Source organism: Notolabrus celidotus, chromosome 22, assembly GCF_009762535.1.
Source record: "Notolabrus celidotus isolate fNotCel1 chromosome 22, fNotCel1.pri, whole genome shotgun sequence".
In the NCBI taxonomy this organism is placed as follows: domain Eukaryota; kingdom Metazoa; phylum Chordata; class Actinopteri; order Labriformes; family Labridae; genus Notolabrus; species Notolabrus celidotus.
The window spans coordinates 7,785,713-7,806,015 of NC_048293.1; the positions used below are offsets into that span (position 1 = coordinate 7,785,713).

The 20,303-nt window shown below is 40.1% G+C and overlaps 1 protein-coding gene across 2 annotated transcripts in view; it reads right to left on the reverse strand.

Annotated features, from left to right (window-relative positions):
- The window catches only part of dph6 (diphthamine biosynthesis 6), a 65,632-nt gene extending 60,089 nt beyond the window's left edge, over positions 1-5,543 (reverse strand). For both annotated transcript variants that reach the window (XM_034675503.1, XM_034675504.1), the window contains exons 1-3: positions 5,374-5,543; positions 4,846-4,937; positions 4,003-4,187 (exon numbers count right to left, since the gene is read on the reverse strand). In XM_034675503.1, coding sequence (XP_034531394.1) covers positions 4,003-4,187; positions 4,846-4,937; positions 5,374-5,396 — 300 coding nt within the window. In that variant the 5' untranslated portion in view covers positions 5,397-5,543. The remainder of the gene's footprint in view (positions 1-4,002; positions 4,188-4,845; positions 4,938-5,373) is intronic.
- Positions 5,544-20,303: the final 14,760 nt, after the last annotated feature.

The window sequence follows — 20,303 nt, forward strand, 5'->3', positions numbered from 1 at the left end:
GCACAGAGTGTTCAAAGAAGGAAAACTGAGGGCAAAAAAAAAGAGCCAGAGGTGTGTAAGGAGAACAGAGATAGACCTGTTATCATGTAACAGAGGCCCCGCTTCGACCTGACCTTGAACACACCAGCCTGTGCGAGCACACACACACACAAGCAGGGTCACTGGGCATAAAGAGCCACTGTGTCAGGTCACAGAGCACAGAGAGAAGGATAAAGGACTTGAGGGATGTGATATGACTAATATGAGGGGTTTTGCGGGCCTTCGGGGGGACTGGCGTTACAGCCGGGGGTGACTGACACTGCTGATCTGTATCACACATCAGAGCGGATCACAGCAGAGGAAGGCAGAGCAAACCACAATGAATCCAGTTTCAGGACCCACACAAACAAGGAAACATCGACACAAAGAAAGAGTGTTAAAATTACAGACTGAAAGTCAAAATATTTAACTCCTTCGCTGTTTCTTTGACGGCTTTTTGATATTTCAGTTTCCCTTTGAAGCCAAGCAGAGAGCACAATAATGTGTATCTATTCTATGAAAATATATCCTTACAGACGCTGATGTCCAAAAGTTCACAATCCCCCCTGCTGCAGACAAAACTGTTATTTCTCCCCCTAAAAGAGCGGGTTCAAAGATCAACACCTAGCAGGATGGGACGGGGTACTCTGTGGCTTGCACGTCTATCAGGTTACACACTTCAAAGACGCACAGCCATACACAGCCAGCGATGAGAGCAAAGGAGCCAACGATAGGGCCATATTATCATCCTGCCTTTATCACTACTGCCAGGGGATGGACGGCTCATTTCTTCTGTCATAATTGAGCTTTTTTTCCCTCCTCCTCTCTATCAACAATGCTTCTGAAGAATATGATCTCTCCCTTTGAGTCTTTGAATAGCTCCAAACATTTTTCTAAGAGGCCAAAGTGGAAGAAGTCTACTTCAGGTGCTGGGAGTGATCCATAGATGGCACTGTTGGCTCATGCTATGAGTCTGTTAGCTGCACTGAAAGGGAGGAGGACGAGGAGGAGGAAGAGGGGGAGGAGGTAAGAGTATCCACACTTAAAACTCATCAACTCCGGATCTGAGAGAAAAAAACGTCTTTCATCTCTGCTTTAAGTGTCATTTGCCAAATATAATCTTGTAACTTCTAATTAATTCAAACTGCTAGAAAGAATCTTTCAAAATATCACACTTTCCAACTTGATATATTTTTTCTGGCTTAAAAAAATGTTCTTTTTTCCAGTAGGGGTGATCTAAAAGCTTATTATCAAAAGAAGTGTTTTTTCTACGCTTCTTCCCCTCTGCTATCATTTCTCCCACCAATCAACAACACAACAAACTTAGTGGTGTTTTTCCCCGCCTTGTAAACAGCGCATACGTCAAACATAACTGAATGTGACCACAATACCTGACTCTTTAGGAGTAGATTTGAGGTGTAAGGACAGAATTGTGTGAGATTCAAATGGTTTTTTCGTTGACTAGTGCGGGTTAATTAACCTATCAGTGCAGGAGAATGCCGAAAAAGCGACTTTAGAGGCTTGAAATTTGAAACGGGAGAAATTGTGTCATTATGGTTGACATCACTCAGTGAAAGAGAGGAAGCCTGTTGTTTATGGTGTGGGTCTGTTGATGAAGGTGAGAGGGGTAAACGTGGAGACGACTGAGGGTCTGCTAGCCAGTGACGGCCTCATGGGAGCTCAACTGACCTGATCTATGGCCTGCCTGGCTGGTGAGGTCAGACCAGAGAAGCCCTGGAAATGTGAAATTAGCAGCCTTTTGCAATTAGGGCCATGACCACAGGCTGGGATACTTTACTGCATTATGTACCATAAAATGTCAGCTATTTAAGTGTGGATGCTCATAAGGGTTAGAAAACAGGAATTGTCCTGAGTGAACGTGTGCATTTAAACAAGGAAACACACAAACAAGTGCTTTTTCATGTGTGAATCCTGCAATTTTCACAGAAGACGACAAAGAAAGTCAGGCAGAGGGCGCAAAAATGCCCCGAGGCGGTCTGACTGGCCCTTGCCACCCAGGCGATGTGCGGACATGCAGGGGCCCTGGAGCAGCCCTCAGCTCCGGATGAACATGTTTCCACATAGACCTACATGAAGAACTAAGCACACACACACACAAACCCACGCACACACACACATACCTCTCTCTTTCTCGTTTTTACCACGCCAAGGCAGCTTCCCTCTCTCTACAACAAACTCCAATCCAACATCCCATAAGAGGCTCTTAAATTTTGATGCTGCAAGCTAAAATGAGAGGTTGTGTTGGGTTGCAGAGGGGAAACAGTGTAACACAGGATCAATCCCACACCCTGTTTGCGCTGACAGCAGGGAGAGCTGTTGCTGCTGTCAAAGTGTGCGTCCAGGTAGCTCTTTCTCATGGCTGCAGGCGGTCAGGTAGGCAGGCAGCACCAGCGGTGTGTTAAACACACACACAGTTGTCTCGAACCTGTCAGTCAGCCACCCTGCACCGCATTGGACCACCGCGGTCTCATACATAATTTGGCACCGAATGAATATTTTCTCAGCGTCCTGGCAAAAGTGGTATTTGATGAAATATTAATTTGGTGATTAATTTTTGCATCTGATCTTCTGTCAAGAGAGATAAAAAAGAATGGGTTTTTTTCCTGTGAAGCTGGTTGTTGAAGGGCACCTCTCTCCAACTTTGCGCATAAAACTTTAATTAACTGATTCAACCAGGACACTGTTTTTACAGAGTTAGATAGAAGGAAAACTTTCTGCGATTTGGAAGTGAACTAAAGCCACACTGCATGAGACAGACTAAAAGCACCAACACTGCTTTTTAATCTTCAGAGCAGCTTGGTTGCACTTTGCAGAAGGTGCGTTGGACTGTTAGGGTACAGCACACCAGATGAAGCGAGACAACCAGGGTCTCTTTAAGACGTCGCTGATGGGATACTTAGAATCTGAATCCACAGAGAATGACTTGTAAAACATCTCAGCAGGGCCACATATGTCCTGTTCCTGACATCAGATGTGAAGTTTAGCCATGCTCTGAGAGCTTGTTCGCCAAAAAGAGTCACATCATGACATCATGGCAAGGAGTCAAAACTAGAGTTCACTTTTTCACACTCCTAAAGCTGAGCTATAGTTAGTTCAGATAATTATCTCTTTTTGTATTTAAACTTTCCTTAGTGCATATATCCAGTGAATTTCATGTGTATGTGCACATAGCTATAAACAATAAACAAAAAAACAATCCACAATTTCAACTTGGCCTTTAATATATTTTACTTTTTATTGTGTTATTTATGGTCATCTGTCTGTTGCTGAATGATGCCAGAAAAATACTGATAAACAAAGAATGATGTGGCACTACGGTCTGTGTGACATTACAAACAAACTTGTCTTTACAACAATGTGGTGATGAAACTATCATCTTTTATGAAAAGCACACCTTGGAAAAGTATGACCATCCCTTATTGTACTGCATTAGTCGAATACAAAATCTGAACTAGCCAAGCAAACATACAGCAAGTAAAGAAACTGAAATATTTAGTGACACAAAGCGATCCAGTTATTTTGGAAGTAGCGGCCAAGGCCGAAGCACATGTGAACATTAGAATGAAGAGTTGTAGGTGCCAAGAAAATGGACAATGATGAAGTGCCAATGTGTTTCTTCTGTGTGTGCAGATTAAGTAAGATGTTTGTTTTTAAATGTTTTGAATGTTTAGATGTGAGTACCAACACTTGCTGCTGCTTTTTTTTTTGCCTTAAATGTTGTATTTAGCTCAGTTGATACTCTTCTATTTGGGATTATGTAATATAATGTACAGTAAAACAGCATTCTTCAGTATTCAGTGTGTAAATAAATACAATGAAAATAAAACAATAAAATGTGTGTGTATTAGCACCTTTGGCCACAGTGCCTGGGTTAAATCCCACACTCCATGATCTATCCCACATGCAAACCAAGGCTTGTAAAATGTTCAATCTCTCCCTAGTGGTGAGGAATGACAAGCTTACCTTGACAAGCTTCAGCAGCTCATACAAGTCCTCCACCTCGTCCCCCTCCGTCTGACTGTAGTTTCTGCTGGTGTCCAGGCTGGAGCCCTGGATGGTGCGTCTATACAGAGGCAGATCCATGGCTTCAGCATACAGGTCTATGGCCTGATGGCCCACTGTTTGGTACATGTAGCTGTCCAACTCATCTATAGTAAGGAGGGGAATGTGTTTGTAAACCATTTATCATGGGGCTGATAAACATTACAACAATGATAAAATTAAGCAAAACAGATATCAGTCACCATAGAAAAAAATAAGAAATTAAAGTTATGTTTTGACTCGATGGATATATTGTATGTCACAGGATTCATTATCTCATAGCTTGGCTCGTTTTCTATATTTCATATGATTAACTATTTAATTCTGTTTTTATTATTTCTGTACTTTTAGACAATACTTAAGCATATGAATCAAAAAATGTGTTCTCTAAGTAATAATATTGAACTCATGTTGGTATTGCACTATTCTGTGTTAGTGATGTCTTCTAACAATGTGATGTTTCCAATGTGACCTGTCAATGGACTGCAGATGTGAATTACTTAAAGCTCTGGTCTAGTCTGTTTTCTAATAAATGTGTTATAATCACTCAACAACGCTTAAACCAAATGACCCATAAACCATAAGGGGGCCATAACACGCTACAACTCAACACTTCTGTTGCTCTGTAAATCTTTAGCTGTTAGTTCTGAAGTACTTTTATGTACAGTTCGTCGTTTGTGTCTCTGCAGAAGTGCAGCTGGCTGGCCCATTTTGCCATGCTAGCCCCTGTAGATCATATAAACCCCAGCAGGGCATCTTCCTCACCTGTGTTAGCAGGACGGAGGTTGGCCAGAGCTACGATTCGGTGCCCAGCAGAAACACACTGCATCATGTTGTAGCAGCTGTCTTTGCCCCCACTGGAACACAGCATGAGAAATGGGCACAGAGAGAAGTAAAAGCTGTGTTTGGATCATTAACATGCAGACTAATATATTATACGGGCTGTGCAGTTAGAGATGAAGTAATGCGACAGAATTGATATTCAGTGATGTAGTTTGTGGCTGTTTTCATAACACTGAGGTTACCTTATATTTAACAGCACTGTACATGCTACAGATTAGCCAGCTCGCATCGTACCGTTCTTACATCGGCTTTACACAGTTTTCAAATTTGAGCTTTATAAGTGTCACAATACATTTTAATCTTAAAGAGCTACAGTCTGTATAAAAACAGGCGTTAGAATGAGATACCCAGCGTTTTTACACAGCAGTCCACAGAGGTTCAGTCACTTCTATGATAGCAAAAACATATGAATAAATCAGTGATACAGCTACGGCTACATACAGGTTTTACCTTATCAACGCGACCACTTTCATCTTCTTATTTTTCACTGTTGTGTCTAATGACACCGAATGTTATGCCTATAATGACACACAGCGTGGTAACTGTGCTAAGCAACCGGTGAATGTACACAACAACATGTGAGAGCGACACTTCCGGGTTGTTAAAGGACCCCTCCATAGACCAAGTTGCCTTCTGATATGCCAGGCAGAAAATAAGTCCTTCCTTTTCTACCAAATGAGAATTAAAGTTTTGATTTAAAAATTGCCAAAAATAAGATACAGTATTTAAATTATTTCAAAAGTAAAAAAGGTGAGCATAATAAAAACAAATATTTTAAATAAAAAAAATAATTAATCAATAATTTTCTTTACTGTTCCTAACATACTAACATAAAATACCCAAACTGTGTCAGTTTATCTTTGTAAAACACAAAAACATTCAAATAAGTCATCTAAACATGATAAATACGTTTACTATTCAAATTTTGTGTAATATACATGTAACAAAGGATTGATATACTCAAATGTATCTATCTTTCTTATCAGTTAACAAAACAGCACACACAAACAACCATGCAGACAGGCATACTAAGCATTTGAGAGAATACTTTAATTTTACCTTTTCATCACTTTTTAAATATGAATGGCATAAGAAATTATGTGTGAAAGCAACTTATTCATCTGTTATAATTCACTAACTAAATTATACATACATGAAACATAGTTTTTGGACATAATGCAACTAAAAATGTCATATTCTACAGGTAAAAATAATATGCATTTCATATGTAGTGCTTAAGCCCTGATAAACTTACTATATAAACCAAACTCCCTCTTCTAGTACACTCCATGCACACTGTACTTTAAGCATAATCCAAGTGGATATGCACTCCAGCTCTGAAACTCACCCTGACACACATCCGTTGCCTGATGTGTCTCAGGAGAGGACCAAAAGTCCACGCACTGGTATTCACACACAGGTTGCACTTTTCCTCTGAGGGAGCCCTATTTTGCTCAGAGGAAAGCCTTTGATGCTCTTTTTGCTCTCTGTTGTTGTGCCAGAGCAGAATAATTGTGCTGCTTTTGTGCGCTTCCCTCACCTTCTACCCCTAAGCAGGCTAAAGGCAACTGATTTTGTTTGAGTGTACAAAATTGAGAGAGACATCTCTTCATCCCATCGCTTTTAACTAGGTTCCCCTTTTTGTTTTTGTTTGGTTTTTGTTTTATTCATCTGGAATATATGGAAAATTCAACATGCAGATGAACAACATTTGTGTAGTAGCTCAGGCAGGATATAGACTGAGAAAAAAGGTAATAAACTAGTATTAATATTATTGTACGAATTTACTTTCGCAGAGTGTTTTTCAGAACCACAAAACTTTTCACATTTAGAATTTAGAATGTTTTTGTCACTTCCTTATTAATGATCAGTTTCATTCTGTCCTTGTTCACTGCCATTAGTTGTTTTTATTTATTATTAACCATTATGTACTTTTATTGTTTGATTAGCCAGTGCACAAATGTAAAATTTGTGTATGATTTATTTGTATTTATTTTACGATACACTGCTGAACAATGAATCCTCAGTGAAATAAACAGTACAACATGTTTTAAAACGTACATATTTCTATAAGTCTTTGACATTTCATTTGACAGAATGAGTGATATACTTTTGAAAAATGTTTCTTCAACATGGTTGGTTTCAGAAATGGCCTCGACTTAGACAAAAGAAGTGCCATCCTTCTGGGTCAGACTGTCCCCCAGTTTTTCAAACTCATTATACCACCAGTGATTTGCAATACTGTGGATTATGCTTTGTAATACACCTTCACTCCCTTCAGTAATTTCCATTAAGGTCCAGGCCCACAGGATATGAGTAATGCAAATCTAGTCACTTATCAGTTTTAATTTACGTAGTTTATTACCTAGGCAAACAAAGAAGTGTGTTGTTCCATTTTTATTTGTGTCAGCATTTTGCTGACGTAAAAGAGCATTTTATGTCCGTATTGTTGGTGCGCTGGGGATAAAAAGTGTTGATGGATAGCCCAGCTGAGACACAGCCAATGGACGTGAATATGAGACGCATAAATATGAAAGCGAGGCAGCAGGCATCAAATGACACCCTTGGCCTTTTCTTAAAGGAGCATGTGCATATGACAGGTGATTTACACAGACACACAAACTAATTTTTGTCGCACAAGGACACAAAAACTTTGGGCGTAATGAGAAACTAAGGCCTCAAATCAAAGGGCGATAAATTGGGTGTCAGAACAGGCCAGCCAAGGTTGCATGCTGAGTGGCCAGAATACAAACACACATACAGGCTTTGTGTCCCTGCAACAACATGACAAAGCAAGTACACATACTGCACAGTAAGACAGCAGAACATGTGGTAGATTTTACTCTATTGATAACACGTAACAAGAACGTTATGGATTACTATATTGGTTTAAAATGGTACAGTGCTTTGTGTATACTGGATATAACTAAGTGGCAAGACAAACATCACAAATCATAAGAAACAAGGTTGCAGGGTTTTTCATTGGGGTTTCATCACTGCCTTTTTTGTATACTATAGAGTGCATAATAAACTGCTGATATAGAATGTATTATTAACACTTGTATTACCCTATTCCTACAGATTACAACAATGCATGTATATTATCTTATGCATGCAAGTAGATGTTTGTTTTATCCTATTCAAAAATCTTAGACAAGCTCGTTACTCGAACTACCACACTCCTGTTTGAAATACACTCTTGTATGTCAAAGAGATGCTGTATATTGATGATAATGGTGGATAATGTGTTTAAGTCTCCAAACTAGAAAGAAAATATTGACTGTTTCATTCAGTACGAATGTTTTTCTAGAACATAATGAAATGAGAGCAGCAAACTTTGTTATAGTAATCCCAATTTCCTCCCAATAAAGTAAACATGGGTAACTGATGTCAAGCAGAACATTCTGCTTCAACTCAAGCCAATGTCTAATTCTTTTTCTGACTTTATGCAGTACTCAAATTGGATTTGAATTTTACTTAATTTGAACGTTCTAACTGAGCCACAAACATGAAGCAGAGGACATGGAGGATGTAGTGCCAAATTAAACCTGGAACATCTGGTAGCCCAGTTCCTGTGCTTGCTTTCCTGGACCTGAATCACGCCTGTTCAGATGTCGGTGGTTTATTTAAAAAAACATTGACTTCCTTGGCTTTACTGTAGTGATAAAACAGAAAAGTCATGCTTATTACATATGAAGTCCAATGAAGGCTGATTACAGGGAAATGTTATCGTGAAATAGTGATAAATTTGTGCTCATTGAACAAAAAGCAGTCCTGTGTGTTCTTAACTCTCCTCCACTGTGGAGTTGCCTCCATCAGGGGCTCATTTTCCAAAGAACTATCAACATAATGATACCTCTTTAGGGCCTAACCACATCCAAATCAGTTAGTAAACAACCCAAACGGGGATCTGTACACATTTTTACAGACAATTAACCGTTATCACGAGGGGCCCAAATGGATTAGTAGGCTCATTAATGTCTGAGGCTAATCGCTCCTTGATTGGAAATGTGAGAGAATGTGAAATAAAGTCGTGGTTTGATCCAAATTGTGTTTGATCATGGCCCCGTCCTTAACAACAGCCCCAGTCTGCAAACAGTAATTGAGTTTTTTTTCTCCAAATCCCCCAATGAAGATCTGGCTTTTACCCTCCCTTGATTTGGCTTCTAAACCACACAAAGCATCAAAATGGATGACAAATGTTTTGCCTCATAAGCTGCTGCTCCTTTGTAAAAGCCCTGAGATCATTTTGATAATAACTATTATTTTGTCTTCCAAAAAAATTAATATCTCTGATGACACTTTGCCTTTCAGAGTCACTCCATGCTAATCCGTGTTTCTTTTTTTGATTTTTTTATCTCGTGTTTTGATCCAACCTGAGCTGATTTTAAAATAAATTAAACATTTGCAAAATTTGATGATGGCAGAAAATTGTTTTTAAAAATAACAATAATCATATATGCTTCTGAAGTGTCTGCATGGATTCTTCAAATAATTTCAGAGCAATAATTAAGATTTTGTGGCTGGCTAAAAGAAAAACCACAACAAGTGTAGAGATATCGGTCTCAATATGTGAAGATAAATTCACGCTAACAGCTCTCTGGCACTGCAAAGTGTGATTTGAGATGGATGCTAATGACAGAATGCTAACATGCCCTTGGTGTCAGGTATTCTGTTTACCATCCTTTACATCTTAAGTTAGCAAATAGATTTTTGGAATTAAAAAAACTGAGGCTGATAGAACTGTGTTTAGCTTTACAGGAATTCAGTCTTTTTGTACAAACTATTGGGAAAATTTGACAAATTATTGTGGTTAAACAACTCAATGATTCATATCATTATTTATCCTGAAGTTGTCAAAACATTTCACAAAAAAGCACAAACCTAGCTGTGGAGGTAAGGTCCAGGATGACCAAGAGGATCATTCACCCCCCCTTCAATTGAAGTCTTTTAAAAAATTGCAAAGTAATACATCTTATGTTTGTTGAAATATTTCTGCCTAGACCAAACTGGTGGATTGACTCACCAATACACAGACAGGCTACTATTTTGTTTCAAATTGCCTTGCTGCTCGAGGTTTGCTGACAGCAAAACCAGAACCAAGAACTAAGCAATGATCATCTTGAAATCCTTGCTTCTGCACATTTTACAGCTCTTCTTCATGAAAGTGTTTGCAAGCATACTCATTTCTCTATGCTTTTTATCTTCAGAAGACTAATTTTTTACTTTCCAACACTGCAGTAAAGGAATTTTCCAACTTTTGAACAAACCAGCCAACCATCCCTTAAGTACAAATGTCATTTCCTGAGTATTTCTTTGGATTTGAAAAAGCCGAGCCCTGCTCCTAACATCCTAGAATCAAATTACAGCTCCACTGTTTGAGTTCTGTGAAGCTCCATCCAAAAGGATGTGGTCCATTAAAGTACGCCACCATTCCACTAATTATGAAGCAGCCAAAGCAAACTGCACGCACTGCTATCATCTGATCCTGACACAGTTAGACACACACAAGACCTGGAGTCTAATGGTTTACAGAAAAACTGTCCTCTGATCTTTAGCCTAGCTACTTTTGATTTTGAATAGAATAGAAAAGTATAGAATAAAACAGAACAGAATACAATACAATACAATACAATAGGTGATTTGGTTTGAAACAGACTCATGGCTATGGAAAGTTAAATGGCGCTTATGTTAGTGTACGCTACAAGAACTAGCATTTATCAACAGAGCTGACAATCATGATATCACATCCCCTTTTTTTTTAAATTGAAGCTAAACTTCTCAGAAAAATGGATGCTTGGACATAAATCATTTTTATAAGAACTAACTACATTAACAAAAACTATGTTTGAGAAAATGTATTTGAGGTATAACTTAGTTGTATAGTTTGACCATCATTTCATCTGTTAGAATGGAGGAGAATGTAATCTAGACCAGTCAGCAGCTGGAGCTCCAATTTTTTTGGCTTCACAGTCAGTGAACACCTATGGTGTCTATTCTTATATGGTTTAGTCAATCAGAACCAAGTATCTAACAATAATAAGGTATAATAATAAGTTAATTATAAGGTGTAATAATAAGTTCAAACAGCATATCACAAAAAGGTATATTTCTTGAATAAGATCCTAAGAATAAGACAAGTATCGTGTAATTTCATAGATTATTTTAAGATTGATACATATTAAAATCCTTTCACTTGTTAATTTCTGACTTTGCTACAGTGGCTCTTCAATAATTATTTGTCGAACAATGGTGAAACAATTTTTAATCTCAAAATCATCCAGAGGGATGCTGTAATTAGCTTGTCTGCTCTCTGATACACAATCCTCTCACAGTTTTCCTCTCAGCTGACAAACACAATCCTAATCCAGGAAATAGCCTGCAATCAGAATATTGGAGTTGACATCAGAGGTAGCCGCAGAGGCGATTCCCACACACCCCTCCCTTAGCTTCAAAGGTCTTCCTGGGCCTGTTATGGCTTTCCCTGGTGATGAAGTGTGACACTCCACAAACACAAAAGCCCCAGCCCTCTCGTGGGTCCGCTTTGCTTTTCTTGGATCACTCCTGTCTGACCAACGCCAAGTCAACTTGGCGGTTGTCAAAATGGGCCCCATATCTCAGAAGAGAGTGTGTGTACTGTCTGTGCAGCTGTGCGTATGCGTGTGGTAATGTGTTGAGCGTGTGTAGATAGCTTGTCACAGTCACCGGGTCCTGTCTGTGTGTGAGTGCGGTCTGTGTGTGGGTTATGTGTGTTTGTTTCCACCTCGAAATTATGTAATGTGCACCCGCAATCAAAGTAACCACCTGGTTGTCTGTGGGAGTTGCTGGTTTTCCTAAAAAAACAAAAACCCTCAACAGTCTTTGGAGACAAGTGATTAAGTAATTAATTTTTTTTCCTTACCAAACAATAAAAAAATACTTTGAATATTCAACTTTTTTCTGGTATTTTATCCTAATACCACCCTGAAACCTTCTGGTTTTGATTCCAGTGTCTCATCTTTCCTTTCATTTGCAATCCACATATTCCTCTGTTTCACTCTCCACCCACATTTTCTTTCTTCCATCCACCTCCCCTCCTCAGCAGCCATTTTTCCTTCACAGTAAGACGTCACCTGCGCTGAATAACCGGCCACAGCTAAGCCAGACCAGCTGACTCACTGCCAGAACACAGCAAGCTTCGGGTCTGCCATTTGTCTTGTGGTTTCTGAGTCGGGGATATTTGTCTAACGTGCCGTCCAATGTCAACACTGGCTCTAAATACCCTCGCCGCTGCACGAAGTGGGCTTCCTTAGGGAGGATAAGGATTAATGCTGGGTTGGAGATGAAATAGAGGGAGAGGAGGAGGAGGAGGAGGAGAAGGAGGAGGAGGAGGAGGACAGAGCGGATGAGCATTGAGGAGAGGGATTGATCAAGGCAGGTGCTGTATATGGTGATGACAAGCAGAGGAGGAGGAGAAGAATGGAGCATTCAGAGCTGGATTTATGGAGTTATCTCATTCAGAGAGACTTCAATGTGTAAATCAGAAATGTAAAAAATGATTTTAAACTAAAAGATTTCTTCGAACTAAACTTTCCCTTATATTTCCTCAGTTTTCCCACACTCCCCTGCCACAGCATGCACACAGAGGGTTAACCGTTTTCGAGCAGTGACAGGCTCGGTGTGAAAGATAGCATCCGATCATTCAGAACCATTTCTAAACCTGTGACTAACCATAAATAACAAACAAAATCCAAGGCCTCCCACTAGCATCAACACCGGCTCTGCCAGATGAGAAACTGTCACCTAGGTAGGAGATGACCTCAAGTTTACGGCCTACTACCTGTTGATTCTTCGCAATTGATTGTCACCCGCAAAAGAGAGCACTCCCTCTCCAGCCTCCATCAACCCCTCCACTGCCGCCTCAGCAAGATGAATTCGAGCAACGCTTCTGCCATGAGAAGCACATCAGCGGCCTCTGCCTGCTCTTTTTATGAGGCAAATTCCATACACTGGGCCCAATATTCCTGGTTACTGGAGTCTGGTGATTAAAGTGTATAAAAAAGGGGGCAGCACCACTAAAAGGCAGTGATTTAGTGAGCTGTCACCCCAGTTCAGGCGGGGCAACAAGTTCAAGTCCCTGCAGGAGGGTTGTAATGAAAATGAAACAAGGAACGAGACGGTGTAGGGGAGGAGAGGTTTAAAGGTTGTGAGGGGGTAGGAGGTGAGAGACGACGGGGGTCATCTGGAGAGTGGGGATGATCGTGATAGTGATGCATTCATTCAGGTTTTCAGCTGCATGAGGGGGGCATTTTTGTAAATGTGGGGAGGACTTTAGTCTTTAGTTCTTAAGTTACAGGTCAGAAAGACATTATTGAAGTATATCAGTAACTGTGAAAATATCATTACTTTCCCAGAAGATAAAAGTTTCCACACAAGCTGCCAAACAGCATTGCTTTGAGCAAAAATGGTGATAACTACATGTTTCCTTTATAATATAATTGTTTGCTGATAGTCATCTGGGTTCAATTTTCTGGCAACATTGTTTGAACAGAGAAAATTTTTGTCATCTGACGGTCAAAAAGAAATTACAATGGAGGTCCACAAGGGCAAACCCATTGTAATGGCCCAAGAGACTTCTATTTGGAGCAGGAGGCTGGGAAATTTGAAAAAGCTGTGAATGATGAAACACAGCAGAAACTGAAATAAATGCAGCAAACAGCAAACATGCATAATCGATGAGGTCTGGGGGATATATAAAATGGAAATGTAAAAATGATAATCCCCCAAATAACCGGGGTGATGGACTATTTCTTAAAAAGGGTCAGTAACTTCCTGCCTGACAAGACGCTCTGTACAACCACACACAAACATGTTTACTCTTAGGTTTTTGTACAGTTTGAGGAACCATAAAAATGTAATGTAACTGGTAAATAAGTTTGCTGTGAGGTGCGGTGAGACAGATATCTTACTTCTAGACAGATTCAGGCCAAATGACAACCTCTAGTGTTGATAATTAAGCCAATGAAAAACTAAAAACTGCAGTTCCTTGAGTGTCCATTTGAGGCAGGCTCCAAAAGCCTAGGAAGTCCCATTGACACCCATGTTAGAATGCCCATCTTCACAGCAGTAGTAAACATGTTTATAGCCTGGTACAAGCAATGGTTTTGGTCAGCATGGTTGAATTAGTTTTAGAACTCAATAATGTGGAAATATTAAGAGTTACAAGTTTTGTATAATAAGGAATGATTAGAGACGTGACAGACTTGACAAATGGGTACATTGTAGCTGTTATCCAGGAGGCTAAAGCTAGCCTCAGCCTCTTTGCTTCTTGCTGGGTTGACCGAAAGTAAGCTTGAGTCAGCAGTTTCAATATGGCAACCGCCATTGTTGAGCTTCAAAACAGAAACCAGTGGGTGACATCAATAAGACTACGTTCATGTTGTATAGAGTGTAGGATTCAGGCCAGCTGTTTCCCACTGTTGGCAGTTTGTTGGGCTAAGCTAACTGATTACTTGCCCTAATCAACCTCAGTTACATATTTACAGTAACATGTATGAGTGTTTAGCTTTCCCATTTAACTCATGACAAGATAGCTTATTCCAAGACTCTAAAAATTGTTTCAATTTTTAAGGTCTCATCACAGGTTCAGAATGTCTGCGTGAAGGTACTGGTGTGCAGGAGTTAACAGACTTCAATGACCCAGACAGTGAGGAGGGATTACTGAGTCCCTGACCCTCCACTAACCTCGTTCTGACCTTGTAAAAACCCTGACCCCATCATTTCCACCCTTACAGGATTCATCTGCTGGCTGGACTGCCTGCCTCTCATCTGTGGGAGTGGGGTTTGATGCCTTCAAGTACCAGCCGGCTATAAAAGCCACATCCTGATGGTCTTTCCTCTGTTGTGTTTAATAGCTGTCTCTTCCCCCACCACCACCACCAGCAGCCCCATCCTGACCTCGACCACCGCACCCACCCTCAGCCTTTTTGCTGGCCCTTGGCTAACCCCTCGTATTCAAGGTTCAGGGTCAGGGCAGCAGACTCCCAGCCAATTGGGCGGTTGCCCAGAGGAGCTGAGCAGCAGGAGAGACGTAAGAGACCCAGGGACCCCTCTGATGTTCCCGAGAGTTTCCAAAGAGGGAGAGGCTGCGCTGTGTTTACAACATCTTTAATTTAAGGAGGGAAAAAGCTACGCACAGGCTTACATGGAGCATGACGAAAGAGCAGTGCACTGTTTAAATAAGAGTCACGTAAGAAGACATATGATTCTTTCATTGCAGCCAAACAGCTGAATGAAGACAGATAAAAGAATAACATGCGTATTAATGCTTTCTTTGATGAAGGCCATGGACTTAAACCTCAACCCCCACTTTTTTTAAAGATACTGCATACTCTCTTTCATTGCAGTGCCATAAGATCTAACTTGAACTCAGAGCAAATGAAGTTAAATAGACTGTTAAAGACACAATGCGGATTTTCCTTGAAGAATACCGCCTAGGGTGGGAGAAAAGAATAAGAATAAAACAAAACATTATGGGCGACAGGTTGGCTCCCCAAAACTGAAGCTAAAAGTTTTAGACCTCCTCCTACTGGCTGGCTGGTATATGCCAAAAAGCCTCCCTCCCTCATGTCAAAGCTCATTGCAGGGGGTATTTCATACAACGAAAGAAGGTCCAGATTCATTGTACATCGTATTTACAGTCAATAGAAAGAAGACGCAGCATTAAAAAATAAGCATCAAAATTGGGGCACTTTTCCTTCCATGAATTTGAAACTAACTCCATGCAGGACTGCTGAATGTCCTATTGCTGCTCATTTCTACTGGTGGAAGTCTCCTCTGGCTTTTATAAAACTGATCTCAGAGCCTGGTGGTCACTGCTTCTGCTTCCCAAACACAAACGTCTACACAAACAAACTCCTCTAGCACTTTAAGATTACTCGTGTGTGATTCATCTGATGTTGCCAATGCACGTCTCTAATTCTTTCTTTTCCTGTGGATGTGAAATACCATTCAGCTGATGTTCCGTCTTCCATGCAACTCACTTATTTCCTAAGCAACTACGATAACACAATGGACCAAAACAATAGTTGTAACTCTGTTGAGGAATCTATTTCGCAGTAAAGGCAAAAACAATACAAACAATAACACGCACTAAGCTTCCTTCCTGAAACGGTTTCTCTGGAATAACAAATGCTGGCTCCTTATGACTCTCTGATGGCTTCATTTTTCACTCGGTTTAACTTGCTAATTTTTACTGCTCAATGTCCTCCACTCAGCTCGTGTCACTAAGTCATAAGCATGCAGCTCCTGGCTGATATATGGCTCTGCACGATGATGTCAGCGGAAAACACTTTCAATAATTGCTATGATTAATATTCTCAACCTTCCAACACCTTCCCTACTCCATCCTGCCACATATCTCCAGCCGAGGTTCATCTATCAGTCTGCTCTCAAACTGTTTAAGTCCTCAGAGTGATGCACGGTGTGCTGCCAAGACCGTGTTCTAATGCAAACTATTTACATCCATTCAAATTATGAGACGATGAGCCTCCGGAGCATAAAATCACCACGAGTTAAAGAGGTAAAAACAAAAACAGAGAGACAGGGAGCCTATTTAATGAGTTCAACTTGATTATGTATGAGTTTGAATGATGTAATCAAAACTTGAGTTGTCTTCTTTTTCAAAAAAGTGTCTGCTGCAATAAACACAGATAAAGTTCAAGGTAGCTGTTAGCTACTCAAGGAGTAATAGGTGCCAAATTATTGGTGTTTTTTCTAAATGTCATTTGCATTCAAGTTGGGGAAGTTGAAAACACTGATGCTGTGTACAGTGTTGGGAGTAACACCTTTCAAAGTAAACTATTAGATTACTCAGAATGCATCTGTGCTGTAATGAGAAATGCACCAATTAACTTCTGCAATTTAAGTAACCTATTATATAGCTACTTTTTCATAAAAGTAATCTGTTACTGAAAAAAATGCTGTATACTTCTTTAGTCATCATGAAACGAGTAAAATCCCCAGAGCACTGTTTCTGTTTCCCTCCTACTTGACGGCAGGTAGCTGTGTACCAGCTGAAAACAAACTTGAAACATGGAGAACAACCATAGGCTATATAAAACATATCTTATGTACATCACTCATGGGTTTCTGAGGTTACATATAGGAAAATATATTAGAAAAGTTGACTCCAGTTATCTTTCAACTTATCTAGAAACCTTCAGAAAGACAGAGTTGAGGCCATAGCCTGCCTGCCTAACTAACATCTACAAGTTGATAACCTGTCAGTGATTTTTAATATGGGCTCCAATATGGGATCCTTGTCTTCTGCCGGCCTCAAGTAGACACTCAAGAATGCTGGAAACTGTGAGTTATACAGTATCTAATATCTTCTCTTTCATGTTTGTCTTTTTTATCCCAATTTATATCATCGTAACATTGAACAATGTTATCCCACACTGTATCTTTTTCCTTATATAGTGCAGGCCTATATTTTATGGAAACGTGAACCTAACAGTTATACAAGTAGAGGTGCTTATTCACATTTATCCTGCACGTATGTCCGTGATATCCTAGTGTCTGCAGTGTTGGGACGGGCGTAGCTCTCACAGGACGGGCTTCCTCTTCACTTGCACATAAATTGTTTGGGAGGAAAAAGGTGAAACAGATATGTATAAACAGCGGAGGTCTTACAGGGAACAGGGACAGGCATAGAGGGCCTGGGACAGTAGCTGACCTGTCATATTCACTATTCACACTGAGGAGACAGCACTGCCATATTCTGTCTAGTGGCGTCAGAAAAAATAAACTCTCACTTCCTCAGTGTTGATGGACAAATTCAAAGTCCGGTGGGAAACACTTGCTAATACACACTAGCTTTGAAGAAGTTGTACTGTCCTATTATTAGATAATATGGCTACATGTAGATTTTTTTTTTTCAAGATTTCAGTGCACTTTGAAAGTTGGAGACGTATGATCTGTCATCATTTCTCATCGAGGCCTGTCTCTTCATCACTGCACTGGTTCTATTCTCTTTGGGCATCCCAAAAGCACTGATCATAAAAAAGAAATATGGTTATTGCTGGGAATAAGCCTGCTCACTGTATGAATGAGATCTTCAGACAGTGATGTTCAGTGTAACAAATTGATAGGAGTCAATTAAGCATCTATTATTAACCTCCTATGGTTCACTGTCAATTATCTGTCCCATTAACTCCGTAATACTGTACGCAGTATGTGTTTAACAGTGAGGAGATCCAGCATGGCTCGTATCCAATCTGCACTCCTGAAAAAAGAGCAGAAATGATGACTTTTAATGCCAATTCAATTTAATTAGATTTAATGAAATGGTTAAGGTCATTTATACCTCAGTTCCTTGGCTCTGAGATGATTTATAGAAATAATAAGGTACGCTTATATAGATTACTCATAAATTCAAACACTTGTTCCACAGTCTTAAAGATGGTTTTCCTGCAGTAATTACCATATTAAAGATAATATTACTGTCTACTTCAGAGATAATAGGGAATTACTTATATTTATTTAAAGGCATTAGAACATTTTAAGAAAGACAGTCCTTAAAAGTGGATTCTCTTTTTTTTCTTGCGAGCGTGACACGTGCAGAAAAGATGAGCACCAACACATGGAAATAATGCATATTTATCACATGTAGCTGGTGCAAAAATTTCCAACCATTTCTTCTGTGTCTGTGTTACGTGATGCCATTTCCTGCTGTGTCCCTCTTGATGTTCATCAGCAAACCACTGCGCTTGTAACAGGAAATCATTCTGCTGCTGCACTGACTGGATCCTATTTACACAAACTCTCCCAAAAACACTTAAGACAGGATATTTGATTGTGAGAAGTCTTTTCCGTGTGTGTTTTTCCCAGAGCAGGCGGCCACTCGGGTTAAAGCCTGTAACATGACAAACACACAACTCACAGTAATGCTTAAATGGTTACAGAATATGAATTAAACACATGCTATTAGAGACTTGGGTTGCCGTGCTGCACAGAATCTGCTTTTTGATGCCATTGTTTTTGTCGACAATGTATCGAGTCACTCATGTGTTACTGAGTCGACACACATTGCATCAAGGAACATGAGCTCAGGAAACAGATGACATTGTAAACTATTTGCAGCGGTTAGAATACAGCACCAAACACAATGACATACAGGAAGTGTATTATGCAAAAATTCAATCCTTCTGAGGGTTGGGAAGGAAACCAGTCTAACCACAGAAATCCCAAATACCAGCTGGCTAGCTGCTGACATGAAACGCAGAGCTGCCAAGCCAGACATTCTGTCATCGGACCCTGGTGAATAAGCAACTGCATACACTTGTGTCTTGAGTCAGTATCTGGACATCCTCGCTGTGTGAAAGGACCAGTAATGTCCCTGTGGAAGAGTCCCGACCAGCCTTTTTTGCTAATGGCTCTTCCCTGAGAGATTTACGATACAGAGACACAGGACAATTAGAGAAAGGGAAACACAAAAGTCCAGAGGAAGATTTATGGTTTACAGAGCTGCTATTTTTGAAATTGAAAGTCTGATTAGAAAGTGCTGATGGTCTGATCCTGTAGAGGACTCTGTGACATGTACAATGTCAGGTTCATTCAGGTGTCACTTAACTGGTGGCCTCATTACATCCACTGCAGTACCTGGTCCTGTGCTCTGACTGACATGTCCACTTTGTTTGTTCACTGTGGTGTTTCCTCCCATTAACATAAGCAGATGTAATGGATGAGTCATAGGAAGATATATGGCATGATGGCAGAGCTTGCTCAGTAAAGCGTGTCTTAGATTAATACCCCCGCTACACTACTCAGGAAGTGAAAGAGGAGACAGTTTTAGTCCTTTTCTAAGACTCCATGAACCAGAAGTACTGTAACACAGAAAAGATGTATAAGAGAGATGCTTGGGTGAAAAAGAAATAAAGAAAATAACAAAGCATGCTCAGTGGGACAAATTAAAAGACAAAGTGTTGGAAATTCTGTACATCAGAAAATATCTTTGATTTATGTACAGTACACTCACTACAGATGTGTGAGTTAAATCGATTACATGATTAAACATCGTCACCATTTTCAGTCAGCAGCAGAATTACGAGTCGGTTGAACGAGTCATTAATATTTTGTGTTATTGAAGCTCTGAAGTGTTCATCATATGCTGTGTCTAAGCTGTAGCGCAGCCACCCGCTACTAGCTGGGGCTGTAGCTCTGGTTAATGTCTACTGCCATAATGCTTTACTACCTTGATGTAAACAAGCACAGATGTCAGATGACATCCTGTACCACAGCACAGCTTGTCAGTGTTTTGATCTAGAAAATGGAGATAAAGTTGTATGTAGGCTGAGGTGAAATGTGGAACCAGTGCAAGCATGTGGAAGTTAAACTGCAAT